Source organism: Verruconis gallopava (genome assembly GCF_000836295.1).
Source record: "Verruconis gallopava strain CBS 43764 unplaced genomic scaffold supercont1.2, whole genome shotgun sequence".
NCBI classification, from domain to species: Eukaryota; Fungi; Ascomycota; class Dothideomycetes; order Venturiales; family Sympoventuriaceae; genus Verruconis; species Verruconis gallopava.
The window spans coordinates 1031571-1055043 of NW_015622138.1; the positions used below are offsets into that span (position 1 = coordinate 1031571).

The following is a 23473-nucleotide window of genomic DNA, read 5'->3' on the forward strand; positions in this document are numbered from 1 at the left end:
GGATTATGAAGCTTTTTTGTCACCCGTGATTGCTTTATTAGGCCATTTTCTTGGTGTTGAGCCTGATTAGGTTTAGCCTGCTTAATTTTTGAAGGTGCAACAGGCTTTGAAGATGCATCCTTAGCTATATCCTTCTGGATAGCCTTCTGTAACCTCTGATCAGCAACCATAGCCTTATGTTGAGCACGTAAAATCTCCTGTTCCTCCTTTTTTTGTACTTTAGCAGCCTTCTCTGCTATTTTCTTAGCCTCAATTGCCTGTTTTTAAACCTCTTAGGATTCATCAAACTCTCGTTTCAGCTGGATATTAGCTTCATCCCATACCATTATATTGCCATGCTCTTTTTTGAATGCAGCATTTGCTACAGGTTTACTGCGCTGTCGCCTCTCTAATTCTGTAATAGCTGCTCGTGCATAGTAATCCCTCTCATGCTCAGCAATAGTTAATGCAAACTGGTACTGCTCAAGCACCTTACCTATCCTTTTAGCTATACGATCATCTACCCCCTGCATGGCTGTTTTGAGCTCTCGTTTGACCTGCCTAAAGGCATGAATAGATATACTGGATGAGCCTGAACTAGCAGTGTTTGGCCTAGAAGGTGCTGGATTGATGGTACGGATAATCTTCGAGGCATCCTGAGGCCATAGGCCGGATTTCAGCCAGGCACTTAGGATATTGGCCTCAGTGAATGATTGCAGATAGGCCGGCCAGAAAACCTCATAGAATTCACGTTTTGTGTATCTGCATAGGCCCATCCTATCTATGATCCATTTATCGAGGGTTCGGCTATAGGCCATTGCAAACGGCCTGAACATCCTAATATCCAGTGGCTGCAGCCTATACGTTGTATGAGGCGGAAACACTGCCAAAATGATCCTATTGTTGAAGCATAGGTCGAAAAACTTGGTAGTTAAGTGTGATCCATGGCCATCTAGGATAAGCAATCGATAATCTTCCGGATTATCTAGTTTGGCACGTGATATGGTTTCGAAATAGGTTAACCACCAGAGACCTAGTTGATTATTGGTCTATCCTGACTCTGATGCAGTAAATGCGATATCATCTGTCTCCTAATTTACTGCATGAATCCAAGAATCGTGTACATCTTTAGAGTTGGCTGGATAGATGAGCAAAGGCCTCACCCAACTGCCATCTGCGCAGATGGTGGCTACCATCATAATCCAGTCTCGATTGCCATCCTCAGCCACCCCAAGGATTTTTCCACTTTTGATCGATGCAGAAGTAAAGATATGCTTATGAGCCTTTAGCTTGCCAATCATCATGCCTTTTTCATCCATATTGTAGATGTTTTTCGGTAGCACGTGATATTGATCAACTTTAGCAAAAACCTATATTATATTATTAGGATCATACCACATCGATAAATTAGGTAATAATACTTGGTCAAACCAATTTCCATAATTTTTCACTGAATCAGCCTTTGTTCGGCTAATTTCTATGGCTGCAAGATAGTCGGATGATAGCCGATCGGAATGCCGATGGACAAATTTTTTCGGCCAGTTTCTGCCTACCGGTTTTTTGGCTATTTCATAGGCCAATGTTCGTATAATTGGATAGGTAGGTGCAAATCCTCGATCGGTGAGCTTATTTATATAGGTTATAAGCTTCTTTTCTTGTGCTTTGGTGAGGTTCTTGTTGATCTGATCATTATACTGCTGTCGAGAAACGGTCACCCCTCTGAACCTTCTGCTTAAAGTAGAACGATTTACATTAAACAACGTTGCTGCAGCCTGAATCTGCGTACCTGGATTAGCCTTTAGATAGGCTATTGCATCATCCATAGTGGTGGTTGGATAGATATCTATAATTTGGGTGAGAAATGCACTTCAGAACTTTGCCCGTGCACACCTAGGCCCGTGCACACGAGGGTCCTGACTTCTAGCCTGTCGCGCGACCTCCGAGCGATTCACGAATTGCGCATTCAAAGCATCCTCTTCAAGACCGTCTAGCAGAATCATGAGACTTCACGAGGAATGCTCTCCATTTTTCCTTGCGGACAACATAAGGCATAAACACCATGTTCGGTGGCTTTCTGGATCTGTGTCTGTTAGTCTGCCAAGTAGACCCTTGATCGATGCCATTCAAAACACAAAACCGACGAAATACATTCTCTATCAAATGTATTTTTCATGCCGAAGATACTCTTGAAAGCGACATGTAAAAAGAGGAGGTTCCGGCGGTATGAGATTTGCTCATATTTTTAAGGCTTCGATCTCCCGGTCCAGAATTCGATGATCGTCTGAGAATGAGACAGACCCATTGCTCAACGTTTAGTGTCAACACAGGCTGCGAACAAAGCAGATTTACCCGCATGTAAATCATGAAATGACGCCCGATAAAAACGGCACAAACAGAATTTGAAATTTTGCCATTTCCGCTGGTGCTACACTGATTCTTTCCTGCAGGTTTGAAGTTGCAGCGACTTCCCGCAGCCCCACGACCTGCGCTTAACTCGGCTCTGCGATCTTGCAGCCAGCTCGACCCGGGATGTGACGGCCAGGCTGTCATCTTCGGTTCCGCGCTTGTGGCTTTTAGGCCGAATTCACTACATGGTTACACTAGAACTGTAGCTTAATGCAAATTTTACCCCGGGCCTGAGCCATGTCTGCGCCTTGCAGATCGAAAGGGCGACCGTGTTACGAGATCGGAGTGTTGGCTACGGAATTGCCTTATCTACCAAAATACTCCTGGAGCAAAGAACATGCAAGCCAATATAGACATGTTCATATACAAGGAAGTCTGGATGGAATACGTGCATTTGGGTCATCCGAGGTACAGCTACCTAGATCTACGGCACTCACCGAAGTGCCGTTCATAAATTTGGTCAAAGCAAAGCCGTGCTAGTCAGGCCCCAGGGAATTACCCTATCATGATCAATCTGAAACACGACACAAACTCTCCGGAGCCAGCCACTCTCGGAAAGGCCTTTGCATCTCGCCCAGGTACAAGCTCAAGCTCTTGCAGCATCTTGCCGCTTTGGTGTGCGCCGCGAGTGAGGGATATACGGGCCGCTAAGTCTACCCTCTTCGCGCTCAGAGAGGTCTTGATCGGCAAGAGAGAGATCGCTCTTGCGGCTCACAGCGCATGCGAAGAATGTCCGAGTCAAAAATCATGGATTTCTCCTTCACGACAGAACGAAGGTACATGTCTCAAGTATATGAAGTCGCTGCTGTGAATCTAAACTCACAGGCGGGAGGAAGGGACCGTCCCGCGTTTAGTGTTTTTGCCGAAACGGGAAACATATCGTACATAGATCGCAAAACATCTCCCCGTACGCCTTTCACGCCAATACCTGGCACCATGGACTTGAGGTTGAATTAAAGTTTTTAGAGTTGAGGTCTGTTTAAAAATGTCCCACCCTTGTTGGGCAGGTCGCGATGCTCGCGTGGGCTGGCGGACAACCAATGCATCTACGCTGCTTGCCGTTTCCCCGTACTGTATCAGAGGAGACTATGAACAGTCCCTTGCTAACCTCCGCGCATCAGGCTCAGGCGAGTGGAGAGAGAGCGAGATTGAGCAGGAAAAATTTTTTTTTTGCTCTTTAAAAGACGCGGCTGCAAACGTGTTGATATCCTTGAGGTTTTCGAAGTACATGATGCATCTTCGGATCCTGATTTAGGTGTCTGCCGATTCTTGCAGCAACGCAGCAAAGCCCAGCACCTTCAGAGTCCCAAATCGATCATACTCATGGCAGAACCAGAGCCATGGGGAAGGACCCTAGAGCATGCAGACTTATTCTGCGCAATTCGCCCAAGCATGTGTTGTGCGTCGGTACGGGGAAAGACTTCCGGTACAAGGGGGTTCCTGGTACAATAGTGGACGCTTTGAAGTGTTACTCCATGTAGATGCAGATGTCCTGATTCCACATGGTACTTTCGAATGATATGAAAAGACATTTCCGTGACTAGCGCCTATTACGATGCTATGTGTCGCGCTTGCCGGGGGTTGGGTTTTTTTTTTCAAGCCAGTGGGCGCACGGCGACTAAAGTTGCCATCAAGGGCGATAAGAGAGCATTGGCACGGCATAACGGTCGACACGTTGGCTGCTCTCTGGGGGCATTAGCAGAGTGCAATGACCTCAGAAGTCGAGGACGTGTTCGATCGAAGAACTGGAGGCCAACAAGCGAGAGATCCCACGTTACCCGGTGGCGCCCAACCCCGGCATCTCACGCAGGGCCTCGATTGAGCAAACAAACGCTGCACATCGCGTGTGCCGCACCGTGGAGATTTACGGCTTGTACCCTCGATTCTGCACGCATGCAAGCACGCATCGCGATGGCATACGGGACGGGGTCGGGCGTGTGTGGCGAGATATAGTGCCCGCGGTCGACTGCATCGCCAAACGAGCAGCGGGCTTTTTTTGACACCAGCGCGTGACAGCAGAGCCAGGAAGCTTCCCCAGATCTTGAGTCAAGGAATTTGTGATCTATCATCTTTGACGCCAGCCATTCGCCGAGCGTCCGTGATATCGTCTGCCGGAAAAGGCATTGGCATGCCGGGTTCATCCCGCACGTTGACGAGGATCTGCTGATGGTCTCGTAATTGGCCGGCTCCTGCTGAGCCTAGCCTTGCCGTTGATTTTTCGAGGCTCGCCATTTTGCACGGAGACGCGTTTTCGACACGCTTAGGCTACGATCCTGCCGCTGGACAAATTCGTCAGAAGAGCAGAACACAGAGGTTGCAGACGAGTGGCGCTTAACGCTGCTGGCGCACAAAGCCCATCCTTGGTGATTCGATGCCAGTTGCTTTCCAGAACTGAGGGATGGGCGCAGCACAACCGCGCAACTTGGCAAGGATCTGCGCCTTTTTAATTTGCAAACGGCTCCAGACGTACGCTCAACGCCCAATGCCGGTCCATCTCGAGTGCGGCTCTTGGTTCGTCGTGCGCTCGCTGGGCTCGCCGTGCGCCTCGATTGCAGCGACGGAGCCGGCGGCACGGGCTCGTCGTCGGCTCTCAGCGCTTCCCGTGGCCGTGAGCGGGGAACACACAACGTGATCTGGCTGGCGGCCAGCTGTCCAGGCGGCTCTTTTCGTCGTCTGAGGAAAATCCTAGCCAGCGCCTTGCAACGCTGCGTGCGTCGAGCAAATCTGCAGGCCCCACCGTGCTGGCCAATGCGTAGACTGGAGTGCGGGCAATCGATTACTGGCATTAACGGCGGCCGGTATGACGCTTGACAAGCTCACGCCCATAGGTGGCTTCAAGCCCTGCATCACGTACCCTCCTCGACCCATGGATAGCTCATGCGACCCCAGCATGGCCGGATTCTTGCGAGGTGGGCCACCGAGGTGCTAAGATGCGCGCGCATCGAGAGGAACAGTTCGTTGCACTACCCATTCACGCCATATTCTAGTTATAGACTTGCTGCAATGGGCTGTTTTCATTCACCACCTCGTTACCAGCTCTTTGGGAGCATCCATTCTACCATTGCCTATATAATCTAATGCCAGACCCTCCGAGGCCGCTACGTGCGCTTCATCTCTGTGATGAATGAGTTCCATTCAGTCTGGACACTCATCCCCTTCCATTCGTTGATTTTCGGCTCCTGTAATGGCTCAAATATACCTCATTTCATTGCTTGTTCTCGTGTGCGTCCACCCTCCATTTGCCATCGCCAACCACTGCCAAATCACCATTTCCGCCACCTTCTTCGTCTCTGCCTGTCTCGAGCCGTCCGGCTCTTTTTCTGGTCCCTCCTCCCCCACCCCCTCTGCCTTTTCGTCCGTCTCTGCAAAGGCGACGGATCTCGAGTGCTGACGTAGGGCTCCAGTTTTCTCAAATATTTCCGCCTCATCGTCAATTGCATAGCGTATTGGTGTTATAAGCCTGTTCCTTTATCGGACGAGCCTCGATTCACGCCTAACGATGTCACGGTTGTAATTCCCTCGCTTGACGGCGACAACGACGAACTGCGGGAGACGGTTCGATCCGTGTTGACGAACGATCCGCACAAAGTAATCCTGGTCACGATTGATGCCAATCTCGAGAAGGCCGAGAGCGCTTTTCTCAAGATGTCAGAAAAAATCGAAATACACTCGATACCAAAGGCCAACAAGCGACGCCAGTTGTGCAAGGCCTTGCCGTTGGTGACGACGGAGATCACCATCCTCGCGGACGATGATGTCAGTTGGCCGCCCAACCTGCTCCCGTGGATGCTCGCACCGTTCGAAGACGAGAAAATGGGCGGCGTGGGAACAAATCAGCGGCTGCGTCGAGAGAAGAATCCGAACATATGGAATTTCCTGGGGGCGGCATATTTGATCCGTCGAAATTGGGACTGTACGGCTTGCGAGTTCATGGACGGGGGATTGCCGTGTCTCTCTGGTCGAACGGTGGCGTACAGAACGGACATCATAAACGATCCCGAGTTCATTTATTCATTCACACACGAGACGTGGCGATCGTGCCAGCTGAATGCCGACGACGACAACTTCCTCACCCGCTGGATGGTGAACCACGGCTGGAAGACTTGGATTCAGCACCACCGAGACTGCGAGGTTCAGACGACGTTAGAGAACAACAGTAAATATTTGCTACAGTGCCTACGCTGGGCTCGAAGCAACTGGAGATCGAACCTCAAAAGCCTGTTTGTCGAAGGGACCGTCTGGAGGTACGTGCACTTGGATTGTTTCGATTGTGGCGCCGAATCGTACCGTTTTCATGATCCCACAAACATCTGTTTCACAACCCAACTCGTTCGCGCGAGAGTTGTGCAACAATAGTTTTTTTTTTTTTTTTTTTTTTTTTTTTTTTTTTTTTTTGGTTTGGAGAAATCCTACCGTGTGCAGGATGCATTTGGCTAACGCTAAACATTTGTCTGTTGCAGACGCCATCCGTGGAGCACATTCGCCGTTTTCCAAACAACCCTGACCAGTTGGTCTTTGCCGTACGACGCCTCGATGCTATGGCTTTTTTGGCAGGTCACTTCGACCATGCAACACGACACACAGCGAATTGTCCGAATCCTGTTTCTTTTCTGGGTCGTTCTCATTTGCCGAGTAGTGAAGTACATGGGTCACTTCGCGCGATATCCTGAGGACTTGAAGTACATCATGCTTATCCCCCTTTTTGGTTATTTCCATTCTTGTTCCATAAAGCTATATGCCATGCTTACCATGCATGTTGTAAGTTCTCCGAGACGCGCACATTCACTCCCAAGGCCGTATTTGCTCGGGCGCTGACCTTGACCACCGATAGACCACCTGGGGAAGCAGAGAAGGTGCTGATGTTGATGACGCCTGGAGATTGATCCACCTGCCAGGTTACAGCCCCAGTGGAAGTGATCGCAGAAAACCTAATGTCGTAAACGAGATCGACGAGCATTATCTCGAGGAGCTCGAAGAGCAACGCCTACTTCTGCCCAAGTACGATGACGACGCATGAAACGAAGTCACTCGATGCCTCAGGTCCAGGTCGCACAGGTCCGGCCTGGCCGTAGGAAACGACTTTCCGTTTTTACCATTTTTCCACCCACATTTTTCCGGTTTTCATTCGGGATTCTGGCGGTTACATGTCTCGGCAAAAGCTTTTCTTTTTTGTTCACGATCATTGTCATCCAGGTTTGTTCATTAGAGGCGAAATTCATCCGCAGAGATGACGAATCGGCTCGATTTGTGCCTGGCAAAAAGTGGGATTTGGTTCAGGATTTTAGAGGCTGCAAGAGTTGCGGCCCTGGCATATTTCTGCATTTACCATTAGTCACCCATACCCTCGAAACGCGCGGTGGCCACCTCAATGGACTGTTGATGGAGTGTAATGATACCTTTCTTTCCCACTACTGTGATCGTCGCCCTGTTCTGGGCTCCACGACAGCAACGCCCTCTTTTTTGACCATCATCAAGGGCGAACAGCGGGGAGTTCCTTCTCCGCACGCGAGCTTGTGGCTTATCGACCCTCACCAAATTGGATCGGTTACGAGTGTGGGCTGGATTTTTGTTCCTCTTTGACAGCCACGTCCGTATTTGCCAATCAACAGCGCTGGGAAATTGTCACGACACCTTTCGAGTCAAGTCCGAGCCGAGAGCTTGGACCTCCCTAGATCGCTGTATCAAAGGCGGGGTGCACCGCTCACGAGCTGCATATGTAACTCCTCATCTTCGCGTCGCTGAGCAAAATGTACCCTGTCGTGCGTGCCGAGTGCTGAAGCAGCTGACAACTGTGTGCTCTCATTAGCTGATGCAAACCGTGGTGTTGAGCAACGTTTCAGCGCCGCCGAGCTTCAAACGTAGCGCTTTCGTCATCTTGGACAGCAGATCCTTCTCCAGCAACCCTCGTCATTGCCGATTATGCCCGCCGCAAACTGTGCGTGGTCGGATGCCAGTCATTCCCGCAAGCTTCCCGCAAGCCTCAAGAGGACCGGTCCAAGCTAGACCATCACACTAGCTCTGTAGTTGGCAAGCTAGTGTACGCGGTAGCCCAGATCTCGGGCTACGCCGTGCAAGTGCTGGAGGCAGGCCGGAAGCTCGTTTGAGGCCGTTGTTTTCGTGGCGACGATGCACGGCCTGATGTCAGCAATTCTCACTCTGCTGCTCGACGGCATTTGGCCCCTGTAGGGTCTGTTACGTCGCAAATCGCCGGCGCATCCATCAAAACCGTACAGCGGCATCATAGTGCGATCGAAAATCCGTTTCTCGGCTGCTCATCAGCCGCCATTTCCCCACAGGGCTTACTGCATTTGGCACGGCCTACAGTAGCTCACAGTGCCTAAGGGAAACCCTAGCAGCTTAGCGAAGTTCACGAGGAAACAAGTTAGATCCGCTCGATACGCTGACTGCGTTCGTCCAGCACGTTGATAAAAATTCTGCCACCACCTGCTTCGGCTGCTCAACCAGGACCTCAACGTCGAGTCCGCTTCTGGCTGCTCCTCGTTTGAGGACACCGGAATGTTCCATGTGCTCTTGCAGCTCGATGCTCTGCGCACACACGCACACACGCACACACGCACACACACACACACACACACACATGTCCCTCCCCATGTTTCTTCACTGGGTTAGGTCTTTCGCTAGTTCCCTCATCTCAGCTCCCCGTGCATCAGCCTTCACATGCCCTCTTATCTCACACTGCATAGCACCGTCCAGCAGAAAGTACCTTCGCCCTTGCGCCATTTTCCTGTCTTCTTCGACCATCTTCGAGCCAAATCTGGCGATCCCCCGGGCCTTGTCTCAGGCGACTCTTCAGCGCCGTGAGCATGACACACGCATTACATACGCGTCCAGCCCTATATACCCCGCAAGCGCCCTCACGACGAAGATTAGAACACGAATGAGGGGACGGATCATCGGCCGTTGGCGTATTCGTCGCCGGAGGCAGCTGCGAGCCCTGCCGCAGCAAAACACACCAATAAGCGTTCTTGGGCGGACTCCTGCACCGCGTTCAAAGAACGGTTATCTTGGCCCGCACATGCTGCGCTGCAAACGCACAGCGCGCATGCTGTATGACATCCCATAGCTCATTCTGCACCATCTGTGTGCCTGGACTAAGAAAAACCCTCGACCGCCTGAAGTGCCTCTACGTAAGCCTCCCACATTTTCCTCTTGCGATCACCGTCAGGGAAGCCCCTTTGTATGGGCACGCGACCCCCCGTCAGCGCTTCCGAATCCAGCTGCTCTCGCTGTGTGCTTCACGAATTTTGACGGCGAACCATTCGACTATTGACCTCTCTCCCCTGCTGATCTTTTGTCTTGCAGATCACTCATCCTGCAAGTCGTTCGTATCGTGATCTGATTTTTCTTACATGTTCAATAATCGCAGATCGCGTGTGGCAGAACAGCCGGCTAGGCCATCATTGGCGTCCCTGCACCGGCCGACTGCCAGCGCTGGAGATTTTTGCCGACCTGGACTTGTAAAAGTGTAGAATTCTGAGTGGACGACCCCAGGGCTGATTCCAAGGAAGGCATGATCATCTGGGACGGCATGTGACGGTTTGTGGCCAACGATAATTCGAATGCCGTCTTAGTCCCTTTGAGCGTCTCCGGAGTAGAACGCCACATCATTCGACCAAACGCCTAGATAATGTCGCACAAAGGACATGGAACTCTGCTCTTGTTCTCTCTACGCCTCACGACACCATTCCAGGCCCCGCTGACTCACAGTTGGGTGTGGTATCTTGATGCAAGACAGGCATCTTTAGTTGCGTGAAGGCGTACCAAAGAAAAAAATTTTTTCTTCCTTTTGTCTCGGATTGGGGCTATCAGTAGGAGGTATTGGTTGATCGAAGCCTTGTTGATTCAGCTACCTAGAACTACCCGATCCGAGACAATCGTCGCAAGCCTCCAATAGCAGGAGGTGGACATACTTTTTGCTGTGAAGGACCAAGGAAACAAGTCCCACCATTCCTGGTCGTCGTGGACAGTTATGCCTGTGTGAGCGGCCTGAGTCCAATTTCAGTGAGGCGGAAGCTGTTGGTTCGTATTCTAAGCCTTTCTTCGACGCAACGAAACATCCCACGATCTCTGTGCTTCGTTATGTACGTTTCATTGAATAGACTTAGTCTTCGTATTCGATGCAGCACACACAGGTCTTGTAGAGGTGAAGCTGCTATGGAAACGGCTTAAAATTTAGAACGCTATAGAATCAAAAAAAAAAAAAAAAAATCGAGACGTACGATTTCCCATCATTTTCTGTAGACGCCTTGGGATATTTTTTAAGGGTGATCCGAATCGGAACTTTGTCACTCAAGACTGCCATGATGTCGTGCCGGCTGTGTTCGGTCACGATTCTCCCGAACTTTCACCACAATCTGCTTCAGCAAGTGCTTGGTGTGTTTGTACATCTGATGGAAGGCACCACATCGTCGTCGGCCATTTGTGTGTACCACCGCATTTTTGTGTCTGCACAGCCTCACAATTAAGAATGCCTCAGGTGATTCTCGATGCCCACATTCATCTGTGGCCAAGTTCTGCGGCCAATGAGGCTTCTCACAGCTGGATGGTGCCTGGCGGCCACTTGACGAAACAATACTCTCTAGGCGACTATCTTGAAGCCGTAGCCCCCGCCGCTTCAGACTTTACGCACTCCGGGTTCGTGTACGTTGAAACGGACCGAACGGTCGGGTCCAAGGTGACCGATGACCTGACCGTACAGGCAGCAGAGCCTTTGAAAGAAATTGAATTCCTAAGAAGCATAGTCGAGGGAACTGCGGAGGACGGGCACGCATTTCGCGCGCAAGATGCTACTCTTTTGCGAGGCATCGTGGCATGGGCCCCACTGAATCGACCTCTTCCTGACTTCTTGAGATACATGGAAATCGCGCGTGAGACTGCAGGCGAAGCGACTTGGAGCAAAATAAAAGGGTTTCGATTCCTTCTACAAGGGATTGTAAATGAGGACGAATTTAAGCAGCTGGTCGACCCCTCCGAGTCGTCATTTGTCACTTTGTTGAAATTTCTAGGCAGTCAGAATCTGTCTTTCGACGTGGGCGTGGATCAGAGACAGGGAGGGGTTTGGCAACTGGAACGATTTGCAGCTGTCATCGAGCTTGCACACAAGGATGTTGCGACGGAGAACAAAACCATATTCATCCTCAGTAAGCAGGGCAAAGGGCCCCACGTCTCTCGTCGTGTGCAGCGACTAACGCGAGAAAAGATCATCTTTGCAAGCCAGATATGGAGCAGCCGCCGACGACGGATGCGCGCACGAACCAGAACTTCGAGCGCTGGAAGATTGCCATCTCACGCATGGCCAAGCAAGAAAGGGTTTACATGAAGCTGTCTGGCGCATTCTCGGAGATTGCGGATCAAACAACTGAATCCCCCATGCCCGTCAGTGAGGTAGTGGAACGAATGAAGCCGTGGCTAGATCAGGTCTTTGCGGAATTCGGACCACGGAGAATAATGTTCGGAAGCGACTGGCCTGTGTGCAACGTGAGAGGACCAGGGGATTCGAAGTCATGGAGTCACTGGGTCAAGGTGGTCGATCAGGTCTTGCGATCACGACGGCTGTTGGACGATGAAATGAACAGGGTATGGCATGGAACAGCTGAGGAGGCATATAGGTTAAACTGAACGAGTTCGAAAGTTTCCCAATTTTTCCTTGAACTCATTGTAAATTGACAAACAAGCCACCGTCAACGAGTAGCTGCGCACCGGTCTAGGATGGGAACTTAGCATGTCAAAAGTAGACGTACGAGGCAGAGGTGTGCGCACCACATATTCGCTCAGGTCGCTCGCAAGAAACACAGCTGGGCCTGCCAGGTCCTTTGGCTCGCCCGTCCTACCCAAGGGTATCCTGCCCTCCATGTACTTTCTTTTTTCGTCGTTTGCAAGGTCCTTCTCGTTGAGCTGCGTCTTGATCGTGCCGGGCAGGAGTGCGTTACACCTGATTTTGTACTGACCAAGGGCGCACGCACATGACTGCATCAAGCTGAGCACCCCTGCTTTTGTAGGCGTGTAGTGCGTTTGATAGGCGCCTCCAACGAGCGCGGAGATGGACGAGACGCCGATGATGGAGCCTCCGTGGCCTTGGGCGACCATCTGTCGAGCTGCAGCCTGGATGGCGTAGAAGGCCCCGTGCAGGTTCGTGTGCACGGTGAGATCGAAGAGGTCCTTCTCGAGACTGTGGCGAAGAAGACGATTAGCTCAAACCCCGTCCGAAACGCGGGCTAGCCCGACGCAGCTGACCTCAAGAAATCCGAGAATTGACATATTCCAGCGTTGCTCACGAAGACGTCGAGCTTGCCAAACGCCTTGACGGTCTCGCTGACAAGTATCGCGGCGGTCTCGTACTTCGAAATGTCACCAGGAATCTCGATAAGCTTGGATCCGGCAGCGGCTTCATTTACCAAGCTCTTAAAGTGTTCAGTCGATTTATCATCACCAAGGTGATTCACGGCTACGCAAGCCCCTTCTTCCAAATATTTGAGGACGATCGCGCGTCCAATTCCGGTGACGCCTCCAGTAATCGCTGCAACTTTTCCATCAAGTAAGCCCATCGTGTTTCACCCTAGCTGTTCCGGCCAGTTTGATTGCACAGGATGATCCGAAAAAGAGCAACTTCTAGATGGAGATACACTGGGTAAGATTACAAAAAATTCAAGTTGACCTCGAAAAGCAAGTTTGACATTGAGAAGCTGAGTTTTCAAAGCTCTGATATATAGTAGTTTATTTTCCGGCACACAGGTTCCTTTGAGAACCCTGGATTTTCTACTGTGAAGTGTTCGGCAGAGAAGGTACCGAGGACGAACCAAGTCTTCGCAGGAAATCGTTCATGTACCCCACAAACGCGTGTTCGAAATTTTCTCCACATTTCCAGATTCCGTATCAATGTCAGTCTGCAAGAAGTTTCAGCTTCAAACTTTGTGTTAAATTCCTACATGCTTAGGTCAAAATTAATATTTTTTTAAAAGAAAAACATAAAAGTTCTTGGTTAACTGTTGCCGAGAATTCTGCCATAAGCATCTTCAACCTCTCTTGCAATGCCCATCAATCCCACGATGACAATCTGATGTGTTACATTAGGCAACCTGTCCCTGTGCAGACCAATCCATTCCAGTGGAGGCGTTGCCTCGCCCATATCTCTCAACTGTGGTGTTTCGATTATGGGAGGTTCGAGCGGGATGTAGTTGTATTTTGATATTGGTACATTTACCACCGCAGTGATCTTCTCTGGTTCTCGACCTGCTTCTGCATTTGCCTTGTCCTCTTCTGATGGGATTTGCTCCGTTCTTATCTTGACTGCAGACTCAGGCAGGGGCTTTCCGAGACGAGAAGCTAAGTTTCGCGCGTGATTGTTATACATCCCGCGAATAAAAGAGATACGACCGACATTCCAGCCTACGTCCACCTTGCCCTCGAACCTGCTCTTGAAGATGTATTCGATCGTCATTTGGCCTGGTGATTGCCATGTCTCCATTGTTGCAATGACTTTCGGAACTCTCAAAATTGTTCCTCCTCGGCTTTGTACCGCTGTTGTGACTACGTCATCAACCGTAATCTCTTGTAAAGTCCTTGGTCCGGTAGGTTGTTGGACCGCAGTAAGGGCAACCTGGAGTTGACCAAGAGTCATACCTAATCCTGTCCGGACTTTTCCACGATCAACCATTGCCGCGAAGCGAGCTTGTACGTCTGAAGCTTCGATGAGGAATATTTGCGAGTCGTAAAAAGCAGATGGAAATGCTCCAACCTGTATGGAGCGGATCGTGACCACCACATCAGTGTACAGATTGATGGGCGTATCCGCTGCATCTCCCTTCTCTTTCTTGACCCGTGCTTGTGGCGGTACCTTTGTCCCAACTTGAGTTTGTACAGTTGTCGAATGCCGTCTCAAGAATCTTTCGATATCTTTGAGTGAATTTGCGTAAGCGCTTTCCGTATCTTGCTTAAGTTTTTCAAAGGCTTGGAATAATGCTACTGATTGGGCAGCGGTGGTTGCAGTACAGAAAACATGGATTTTATCTCCCTCGAGCATCGCTACCAAGCGGTCCTTCTCCCTTGGATCGTCGGGCCGAACGTTGTACATGAGGAAATCAAACGAAGAGATGTCAGCAATGCCGAAAGCTTGGTAGTCAAAAGCTGCCTTGACGCGGAGCCGCTCAAAACCTACGGCCGCCTGGATCATAGGGGTTCGGCGGTGGCCTGGCACTTGTTTCGGCCATGCAATCATGGTTCGGACCTTGAGATTTGACAGGTCTACAAAGCCGCTCGTTCTTCCAGTGCATTCCATGCCGACCTGGCCAATTCCAATGATTAGGTTCTGCTCCCAGTTCGAATCTTTTCGTGAGGATGCCCAGAGATTGTCAATGAACAACGAAGCCTTTCCAATTGACTGACCCATATCGATCTCCACTTTCATCTCCGCGATCTGCAGTGTTGCAGTCCACGGGAAAGCAGCTGTATTGGTGACTTGCTGATAGCGAGCAACAAAATAATCCTGCGAGTCAACTGTTGGCGGCGAGGCTGGGGGTGCGCTTGAAGATCTGATTTCTGGTGGTAACCAAATTTCCCTGAAGAGCAAGAAATCCTGCAATTGACGGGCATTGATCTGTGTTCGCATCGGGAAAACCTTGACTACGGCACACAGGCCAGCCTTGCCGCTAAGATGTTTGCTGTTCATAACGGACAAAGCGATCGACTGGATGGCGAAGTTGAACGTCGACTCCCGTGAATAAATGTGCTGTATCGAGGCTTGTAAATTGTCGAAGCGCGCTGAGACGGCAATGAAGTGATCGTGTTCCGTAGATTTAACGTTATTGGCCGTGATATAGATGTCATCAATATGTGCGGACGCCGCAACACGAGCGATAGGTTGGCAGCTGAGGCTGAATTCTTGTCTGCAAATACGTACACCGAGATTGATGCTAGTCCCGCCGAGGAGCTCATTTGGATCTGCAGTAAGAAGGTTCTCATCAATCAAAGTAGTCGACGCTGATGGGGTAGTGGGTCGTTGTGGCGCGCTTTCATTCATAGCAACAATCGTCTTGATACTATCAGAGATTTCAAGAATAAGAGGTACTACTGTGGGTACGAGCGTGTTCGACGAACCGCTGACTTTGATCTCGCCGTTGAGTGACGATTCAAGGCCATTATCTTTATACTGTACTCTGATCGCGAGTCCTGGTGTCTCAATCTTCGTTCCGGTAGAATTGTCGTCACCGATAAATTGGCCGTATCTGCCACGATTTTTTTCATACTCTGCTTCAGGCATCGAACTCGCAAAGGCGGCGTTTTGCGCACGCCCTCTACCTTTTAGGCGAAGGACAGCTCCAGCAAAGTCCGCATCGACGAGAAGGGATGACAGTCTTTTGTCGCCAAGAAGTTTTTTCCGTTGTGCTCCTGATGCAGTAGGCGTCATTTGCCACGACATGCTGACATCTCTGAATTTGTCAATGGCCAACTCAATGGATCGCTGTAACATATTTGCTGGTAGCATAAATTTAGAATCAAGTACAATGTCCACAGATTCCCCTGCGGCCTGGAATGCAAGTTTTCGCTCTTCATCAGTTGAAGCGTAAGCGACGTTGAATATAACCTGAGGCATTAAAGCTGAGTTGAGTGATCGTCTAATGCGGTCGCCGCCAGATGGGACCATTTGAATTTGGAAGTCTTGGATCTTAAGACTTGACGAATTTTCAGACTTCGTGGACAGATCAATCAGACGAATAGACAGGACCAGATCCTCAGGTTTGTATTTTGGGAAGGCAGTTACGGAGCCACCAACGATCCACACAACCTGGATGTCATTCAATGATACGGAAATATACGAATCCAGCAACCCTGTAGAAGTCATGCTGAGGTCAGAGTACATTGATTCCTTGAGGTGCGATGAGGGACGTCGATTAGGCTGCCGTAATCTGCGCAAATACTTCTTCTCCTTGGACAAGTCGACATCTTTGAGTCGATCTTGGAGATGGTTAAGGACATCAACTACCGCTGATGCAGTTTCAGCATATATGTTGACATGCACTGAGTTGACCTGAGCACGATAGTTGCGTTTAATCTGTCCTTTGCGAGACTTTCGCAGCGTACAATGAACTGCTGCTGCCAATGAGAGATTTCCGCTGCGCCTCGTCCCACGACTATCCGTGATCAGCAGATCCACAACGAACTCTTTCATTCGGGCATGTATCTCCGGAAGGACTAGAAATTCGCCTCTATCTGGGGCGGTATTGAAGACTGTGAGATGCAAACCGTTGAATGCAATGAGTAGTTTTGCTGTGCCGGAATCCATGAGCTTGCCTGGAGCGTCTGCCTTGATCTGAATACCTGCAAGCGTAACTACAGCATTATACGTGACTGTATCAGTCAAAGCTGGCGACCTAGCTATGGAAGTTTGTGGTGGTTTCGACTGTGATAACACTGCGTCAATGTCTTGTTTGAGGGTTTGGGCATCTGCTACCAGGGCTTTAAACGTGCTGGTAACCTCGTCCTCGCTGAGAATACTCAACAAGCCATGGACAGCGTGCGCCTCGAAAACAATAGTCTCGATGATCATCGAAACAACAATGTCAAGTCGTTCTGGAGTTCGTCTGAGTTTGATCTTGCCATTGAGAGGTGGCATATTGAGAACGGATATCACATGCGTTCCCAACGCATCACGACTGATAAGATCATGCGATCGCTCACCCAAATCGACATTGATGTCAAGGGATTTGACGTCTCTAAATTGCGGTGAAACGGAGATTCTGCCAAGCTTGCCGTACATAGAGAACTTAAGGGTTGGAAACAAAGCCACGTCGAAACGATATGAATCCATAATCAACGCCATCGTGATCTTGGGTAAGGTTCCGGAGCTGGTGTTCATTTTAGTCGTAGAAGTAGTGGGTGATGATCCAGGCATGAACCTAGAGAATTTCTGGATGCCCAACGCGACTTCATGGCGAACAACCATATCAATCGTTTCAATTATACCAAGTAGTTCTTCCTTAGTCTCAACCACGACATTGGAGGTCGTACCGGCAAATCTTAGGTCATCCGGTTCATGGGAAGTGATTCCTTTGGTATCATGCGAGATCAGTAAATTGGGCGCTTCGGCGCCTAGATGCGCTAAGTGATGTTGGTGCGATCGCAAATCAATGTATGACTGAGCCGCATGAAAGAGAGCATTAACATAACTTCCGTTCGATGAAGATGATTTGTCCGTTCCAACAATGGATAGGCTGAAATCTTTACTTGCAACTAAAGCGTTTAAGTTCGGCGTGTCAACCGAGAGCCCGATGTTGCCCACAGAAATGACGACTTGGAATGAGCGCCAAATTTTCTTCTGAATGGTGTTGCCCATCAAAGCATCTGATTTTGCTTGTCGGAGCATAATATGCTCAAGATCTTGCTGGGCGAATTTGAGTGCTAATTCGACAAGGTTGATGATTTCCCAGTTAACACCTAGGGTAATCGATTTAGCACTTGCGTGCATAAGAACATCTTCAATAGGTACATCGACCGGAGTCTGAATCAGCATGAGCCCCGAAGGAGATAGAGGAGGAGACAGGTCCAGATTGATGGCCAATGCATGGATGGCAAACTGTGTCTCGTCTGAACCAGGATCAACAGTCACCCGAATCGCACGACCTCGTATTTGAAGTTCTGTTGCAGAGCTCTCCTTAGACGGAATGGATGAGTCTTCAGTGACTGACCCGTACAAGATATGCATAATATGGCTCCTTTTGACGTGGGCCAGGTCCCAAGTGCGCCATTCGTCCCAATTCTTTGTCACAACAGCCTCAGCATTAGCCGGATACAGCGCGCAGCCTTCCTTACACTCGGTTGCGAGGCTCTGTTTCTCGACAGCGGACATATTTTGCCAGATATACCTCAACCGTGATATGATCTTCCACGAATCGTGGTTGCGAATGTGGTGCGGAGCGACTCGTAATGCAATGCCAGTACGATTCAAGAAAGGAGGGTCGGAGACACTATTGCCAGACATGGTGAGGCTGTATGCAAGATATCGTTGCCTATCTTTATAGTTTTGCCATAGAGCTGTTAATTTCTCCGTGCTGTCACTGATCAGCAATGAAGCGCGCTGAACCACCCCAGCAAGCAGCTCAATCTGCTTGCTTGAAGCTTCAACATCGAAGCTGCGGAATGAAATGTGAACTGAGTTTTTTTCAGCTGTGCTCAACCAGAGCAACAGATCCTCTAATCGAGCATAGAAGCACCGTTCTTGACTCTGTCGCCCCTTAGCAGCCTCTTTAATGTGAAATGTCACAGAATTGATTGCACAGTGCACTAACACGGAGTCCTTGACAATATCTCGGCGAGAAGCAGGCTGAGTTAAGTTTTTCAGTGTAAGGGCAAGGCTTTTGACCTCAAATTCATATTGATCAATGCCCTCAGCTGGTCCAACATTTGCACCGTGGAATGTATTCAAGAAGCGAACACTGACAAAAGGGACACGAGCAGCGAGCTCGAGAGACTCACCCGCTCCCTTCTTCCGCTTCTCGAGGTTCAGTAGCTGGCTCACGACTTGCATTTGTAACGCATCAAGAAGCTCGTCAGGACTCTTAGGCAGGACTAAGTCTAGCAAAGCAGCTACTGCAGAGATTGCTTCTGGCTTGAAATAAAATTGTATGCCAGGCTCAGCATTGATAATGATGCTTGTGTGGGTGATTTCTTCGTCAATCTCGCGATTGACAACATCGTTAAACGCAGGTAAACTTGAGTCATGTCGCATCTGTGGCACGTCATCAGGCGAGGGCAGATCTGAAGCATCTGGCACAATTCCTTGAAGAGCAAAACGTGGGGCTGCAAGCGAGCTCGAAAATGCCACCGAAGAAGTTGAGAGACCACGTTTAGCGCCATATTTATCGTTGACCATAGTCGCTTTTCCATAATTATTGCCACCTTCTGAAGCCGTGTTTTCAGCACCAAGGGAATGGTCGTCTCGTTGGGAGCGCACACCTGTCTTACGCAGGCTTTGAGCAAGGGATGCTTGGGAAATTTGCCTAGAGAGACGGGATTTTGGCCGATCGGGTTTGCTTGTTGAGCTGAAGGAAGAGCTAGAAGAAAGCCGGGAAAAGGAAGCGGCTGGAGACGAAACATTTGAGGCACTTCGAGTTTCGTGGGTGAGAGGTTCCGGGACTGGAGGATAAATTGATGCAGGCTGTTCATAGTGGTTACGCATCAGGGAAAGAACCGACGTCGATTGTGGTGTTCTTATCAAAAAGGGCGTCCGATGTGTTCGAGAATCCGACTCAAGCAGGTGTTCCTGCTGCTTCCGCATTTCCTCACTGAACTGCAATTTGCGGACAAGAACGCTAAAGCATATAGTCGTTCGCATATGCGCGTGTGTCTGAATTGGTTTATTCTCATCTGCGCCGAGGCGGTGTCTGGATCCTGATTTTGCCTCCACAAGCGCAACAACTAAGTCTGGAATGAGAATCTTGACTCTCTTAGAGAAAAGCCCGGCCCAGTCGTTCATATCAACAACCACATGTCCGGTGCTTATGAGTAGCGCATCTGAACCAACATGCAACCAAACTTTGATATCCTGTGTCCGCAGTTTTAGAAATTGAATATCATGCACGACAATCGGTTCAACAAGAGCAGTTGCGTTTTCGTTGTCGTCTAAAGTTGAAGCAAAGCAAGCTCCAGCACGCGTCAATAGATTCACAAACTTGTCTGTGCATTCACCAGTGATAGCTCCAACATTCACATCCCATAGACATAGATAATCAGGTTCCTTTGGCGGCAGACCAAATGTGCGATGCCCGACAAGGCTGGTCGAGGCCACAAAGACCTCCGTCTCGCTGGTCGTCTTGACAGGATTTGTGCTCCCTCCTTCTATACCGATATGTGACACAGATAAAGGACTGAAGTCTACTTGCAGATCCATGTAATAATTATTGAGACGTAGATCTGCAGAAGCGAATGGACAGTCGATGATAACGCTCTCGTCAGCACCGTAGAGATTTGAGGGGATGTAGCCACGGATTTTTTCGGCCGAAATCATCAAAATAACATCAAGATCGTTGGAGCGGTTCGATTGTTGCGCTTTGGCATCGCTTTCAGCAGCAGGGTCTTTCCCACGACTCATTTCTTGAAATTCCTCGAGAGTTTTGAAATGGAGGTCATCACCAAAATAATTTTCCTTGAGTGTGACAAGTCTGTCCACAACGTAGCCGAAAAGATAAAGGTCTAGACCCTCGCCATGTATATCGAAGGTTAGTCTGTCTGTTAGGTTCGTTGACGTCTCGGACCACGCGGCATGAGTGCCTTTGAGTGTGACTCGATCTAGTAGTGCGACCTTCTTCTGGCCCAGGAATGCCGCGACTGTGTTGCCAGGACTAAGACACAGCTGTAATCCAAGATCCTTAGCCAAAACATCGAAAAAGATTTCGTTCCTCTCAGGTCGAAACTTGTCAAGGGGAATAATGACGTCTGCTTGTAGGGTTGCACCACACAAAACTACAAATTGATTCTTATCGAAATCAGCAGGCTCATCTATAATGTTGGACGTGTTGGTATTGAGGTACAGCCTGAAATTCCGAAAGCAAATATTAAGCAGGTATTTATAAGGTATGAATGTGTAGTATTCGGCCAGTGGTCCGGAACTCCAATCTGAAATGATGTCAATCATGAGGAACAGATGATCCCGGAGTATGAAAAGTTCAAGATCGTCGTTCGTGATATTGAACGTCCATTCTCTCAAGGCGTTCCACCCCAAGGGAACGGACAAATCAGCGTCAATGCGAGTACAACCAGACCTCCATAGCAAGCCGTGGTTGACGCTCGTTTGAATCTCGAGTCCGGACACCTCCACATGGACTTTGGCTTTATAACCACTCGGGCGTGCTAGCATATCTGCAGTATAATTGACAGTGGTGTTTGCTTTTACGGTAAGATCTAGCCAAGCAAAGGGGCGCATATTGGGGCCAGCCGTTCCCTTGTCTTTAGTTCGCCAGAAGGATTTCCGCTTTCCTTTCCATTTGCCTTTTGGGCCTTGCGCTTCTGTGTCAGTTTTGTTTATGAAGCTAGCAGCCTTACCCTTCCACTTCCAGTCCTTTGAGGGTTCGCGAACGGGCATGCGAAGAGTGGTATTCTCCTCAACAATGAGACGTAGCTTGAAAACTGTTGAAACTCTTGCCTCACCTGGTAGCAAGTTGCGAGCAGGAATGGCATTTGCAAATGTTGGAGGAAAGAAGATATTTTGGAATTGAATACGTTGACGATCAGCCCAGGGCCCGTAATGAATTGTGCCGCCAAAGACATGAAGGTCCATGCCGTACGCCGGAGGAGTCGATCCATTGATGTCGCCCAAATTCTCGTCTCTCGTATCCAGCATTTCTTGGTCAGTTGGCACAAGGCCTGGGATGTCCCAGTAGAACAGCATCCCAATTTTAGGAACCTCAGCAATCGTTGAGTACAATGCATACTCGATTGGATCCCACTCATCATGTTCGTTTACAATATCATCATCCAGATATCTAGTAAGACCTTGCCATCTCTCCTGTCCAGGAAATGCATATGGCGCTTGTAAATGATGGCCATTTCGAGTATCTCGGCCTACGGATGTTGCCCGGACAGACTGTGAGGAAGAGCCTGCTCCAAAGAAACGCCCGAGAATGGCTGCTCGACGATAAGCTACCTTAGACTGTCTTGGGCGTTCTTCGGATTTGCTGGAATCCTCAAACATGGCTTCGTTCTTGAGTCCTGCGGCCATAGTGAGTTGTGGCTCTTTGAAGTCATGATTTGGCCTCATTTTGATGACTGTGTTCTCAAATTCAAAATTGAATAGGAGTTTGTACACGTCCAGCGGTCCTGCATGGCCCGCATCAAAGGTGCCATCTGCATTGTCGATTCTAGCAGTAATGATCGCTTTGGTGTTGTCATTTCCCAGCACAGCGGCGGCAATTTTGCAACGAACACGGATTGGGAAAAGTTGCAAGAAGGTAGGAAGCTTAGGCGGCTTCTGTCCTCCCTCTGAACGGCTTGCAATGCATTGCTCACCATCTTTGTCTTGAGATCCGGTCTCTTTGGCCTTCTCAGGGCTATGCCATTGGTTAAAGCGATGCCCTAATCGTTCAAAGACGCCAGTAGCACTCGTCGATGTCTCGGAACTCGTAGACTTTCCAAGGCCCATTGCGTCAAAGGCAGGACCTTTGTCATCCGCGTTGCTTGCCTCCGCAAAAGTTTTGACGATTGCATCGTAAACAGGACTTCTGTTATACAGAAAAGCTTGCACGCCTTCAACTTTGATTTGGATTCGACATGGCAATGCCGTCTTGTGCTTCTTCACACCACCGCTCTCCGTCCGATTCGGACTAGGCGTACGACTTCTCGACGACGATGACGTGGTAGATGACTTGTTTGGAAGAGATTCACTGAAGACCTCGGCATCTCTGACTTTGCGGTACCAGTATTTCCATGTTATGTATCCCGAATGTACGACAATGGTCTCGTTATGAGCATGATATCGTAGTTCCTTGAAAAAAATCCTGCCTCCAAGCAAAGATATCTGAAGAGCCTGTATGTCTATGTAGGCGTGGAAGTTGCGCCATGTATACGCGCGGATGGCGTATGAGACAAGCGTTGCGAAGAGGCGGTCGAAGTAGCCGAAGAAGAAGACGGCACTGTCTTCGTATAAGCAAGACATGCGACAGAGGGCGATAGGGAAGAGCTTTACATACACTATACCGCTCACCAACAACTCAACAAGGAGCACCCAATTGAGATCCCGAACCTCAGTCAAAGGCTGCGAGACAAGATTGTTGTCTGCCATCGCGCCGGCTCGTGAAGAAACGCAGAGCTAGATCTTCTGCTCATGGCTAGTCATGGAGGAGCACTGGGATTCTGCACTAGCAGACCGCACGCTTATATGGAGACAGTCTTCGTCCGCAGTCCCCCTCAGACGTTCTTGCAAAGAGTCCGTGAAAAGGGACGACGTTCGGGGGCAAGCTGGGGAGGAGGGAGTACGGTGACTTCAGCACTCTCGAAGTACACGTCTGCACGTGCTTGCGATGGATAAGCGAGCCAATCACAGGCCCCAATCGCCGATGCATCAGCAGCAATCTCCCCAGGC

General features: G+C 49.6%; 4 protein-coding genes across 6 annotated transcripts; 2 read left to right on the forward strand and 2 right to left on the reverse strand.

Moving 5' to 3' along the window:
• Positions 1-5367: 5367 nt before the first annotated feature.
• PV09_00857 lies at positions 5368-8311 on the forward strand. 3 transcript variants are annotated; one of them, XM_016353657.1, is made up of 4 exons: positions 5368-5607; positions 5790-6629; positions 6846-7143; positions 7217-8311. In XM_016353657.1, exons 1-4 carry the CDS (start codon positions 5570-5572, stop codon positions 7400-7402), a joined length of 1362 nt encoding a protein of 453 aa, XP_016218810.1. In that variant the 5' UTR covers positions 5368-5569; the 3' UTR covers positions 7403-8311. The 3 variants fall into 3 exon arrangements, with proteins under 3 accessions (XP_016218810.1, XP_016218812.1, XP_016218811.1); XM_016353659.1 differs by having other exon boundaries at positions 5368-6629; XM_016353658.1 differs by having other exon boundaries at positions 6846-8311.
• A 2431-nt stretch (positions 8312-10742) lies between these two features.
• Positions 10743-12192, forward strand: PV09_00858 (uncharacterized protein). The gene is made up of 2 exons (XM_016353660.1): positions 10743-11546; positions 11606-12192. The coding sequence occupies exons 1-2, from the start codon at positions 10874-10876 to the stop codon at positions 12022-12024; spliced, it is 1092 nt and encodes a 363-aa protein (XP_016218813.1). The 5' UTR covers positions 10743-10873; the 3' UTR covers positions 12025-12192.
• On the reverse strand, positions 11982-13158 carry PV09_00859 (uncharacterized protein). Its single transcript, XM_016353661.1, has 3 exons — positions 12640-13158; positions 12166-12574; positions 11982-12109 (listed from the first exon to the last, which is right to left on the reverse strand). Exons 1-3 carry the CDS (start codon positions 12948-12950, stop codon positions 12059-12061), a joined length of 771 nt encoding a protein of 256 aa, XP_016218814.1. The 5' UTR covers positions 12951-13158; the 3' UTR covers positions 11982-12058.
• A 144-nt stretch (positions 13159-13302) lies between these two features.
• PV09_00860 (uncharacterized protein) lies at positions 13303-23342 on the reverse strand. Its single transcript, XM_016353662.1, has 2 exons — positions 23082-23342; positions 13303-23024 (listed from the first exon to the last, which is right to left on the reverse strand). Exons 1-2 carry the CDS (start codon positions 23171-23173, stop codon positions 13385-13387), a joined length of 9732 nt encoding a protein of 3243 aa, XP_016218815.1. The 5' UTR covers positions 23174-23342; the 3' UTR covers positions 13303-13384.
• Positions 23343-23473: the final 131 nt, after the last annotated feature.

Coding starts and splice junctions, on each gene's coding strand:
- PV09_00859 (XM_016353661.1), bottom strand. CDS start 12,950: ATGGGCTTACTTGATGGAAAAGTTGCAGCGATTACTGGAGGCGTCACC. Junction 12,575..12,639: donor CAATTCTCGGATTTCTTGAG/GTCAGCTGCGTC, acceptor TCTTCGCCACAG/TCTCGAGAAGGACCTCTTCG. Junction 12,110..12,165: donor GCGACCTGAGCGAATATGTG/GTGCGCACACCT, acceptor TTCCCATCCTAG/ACCGGTGCGCAGCTACTCGT.
- PV09_00860 (XM_016353662.1), bottom strand. CDS start 23,173: ATGGCAGACAACAATCTTGTCTCGCAGCCTTTGACTGAGGTTCGGGAT. Junction 23,025..23,081: donor TTGTTGGTGAGCGGTATAGT/GTATGTAAAGCT, acceptor ATACGAAGACAG/TGCCGTCTTCTTCTTCGGCT.
- PV09_00858 (XM_016353660.1), top strand. CDS start 10,874: ATGCCTCAGGTGATTCTCGATGCCCACATTCATCTGTGGCCAAGTTCT. Junction 11,547..11,605: donor CAAAACCATATTCATCCTCA/GTAAGCAGGGCA, acceptor ACGCGAGAAAAG/ATCATCTTTGCAAGCCAGAT.
- PV09_00857 (XM_016353657.1), top strand. CDS start 5,570: ATGGCTCAAATATACCTCATTTCATTGCTTGTTCTCGT. Junction 5,608..5,789: donor ATTTCATTGCTTGTTCTCGT/GTGCGTCCACCC, acceptor GTAGGGCTCCAG/TTTTCTCAAATATTTCCGCC. Junction 7,144..7,216: donor CCATGCTTACCATGCATGTT/GTAAGTTCTCCG, acceptor GACCACCGATAG/ACCACCTGGGGAAGCAGAGA.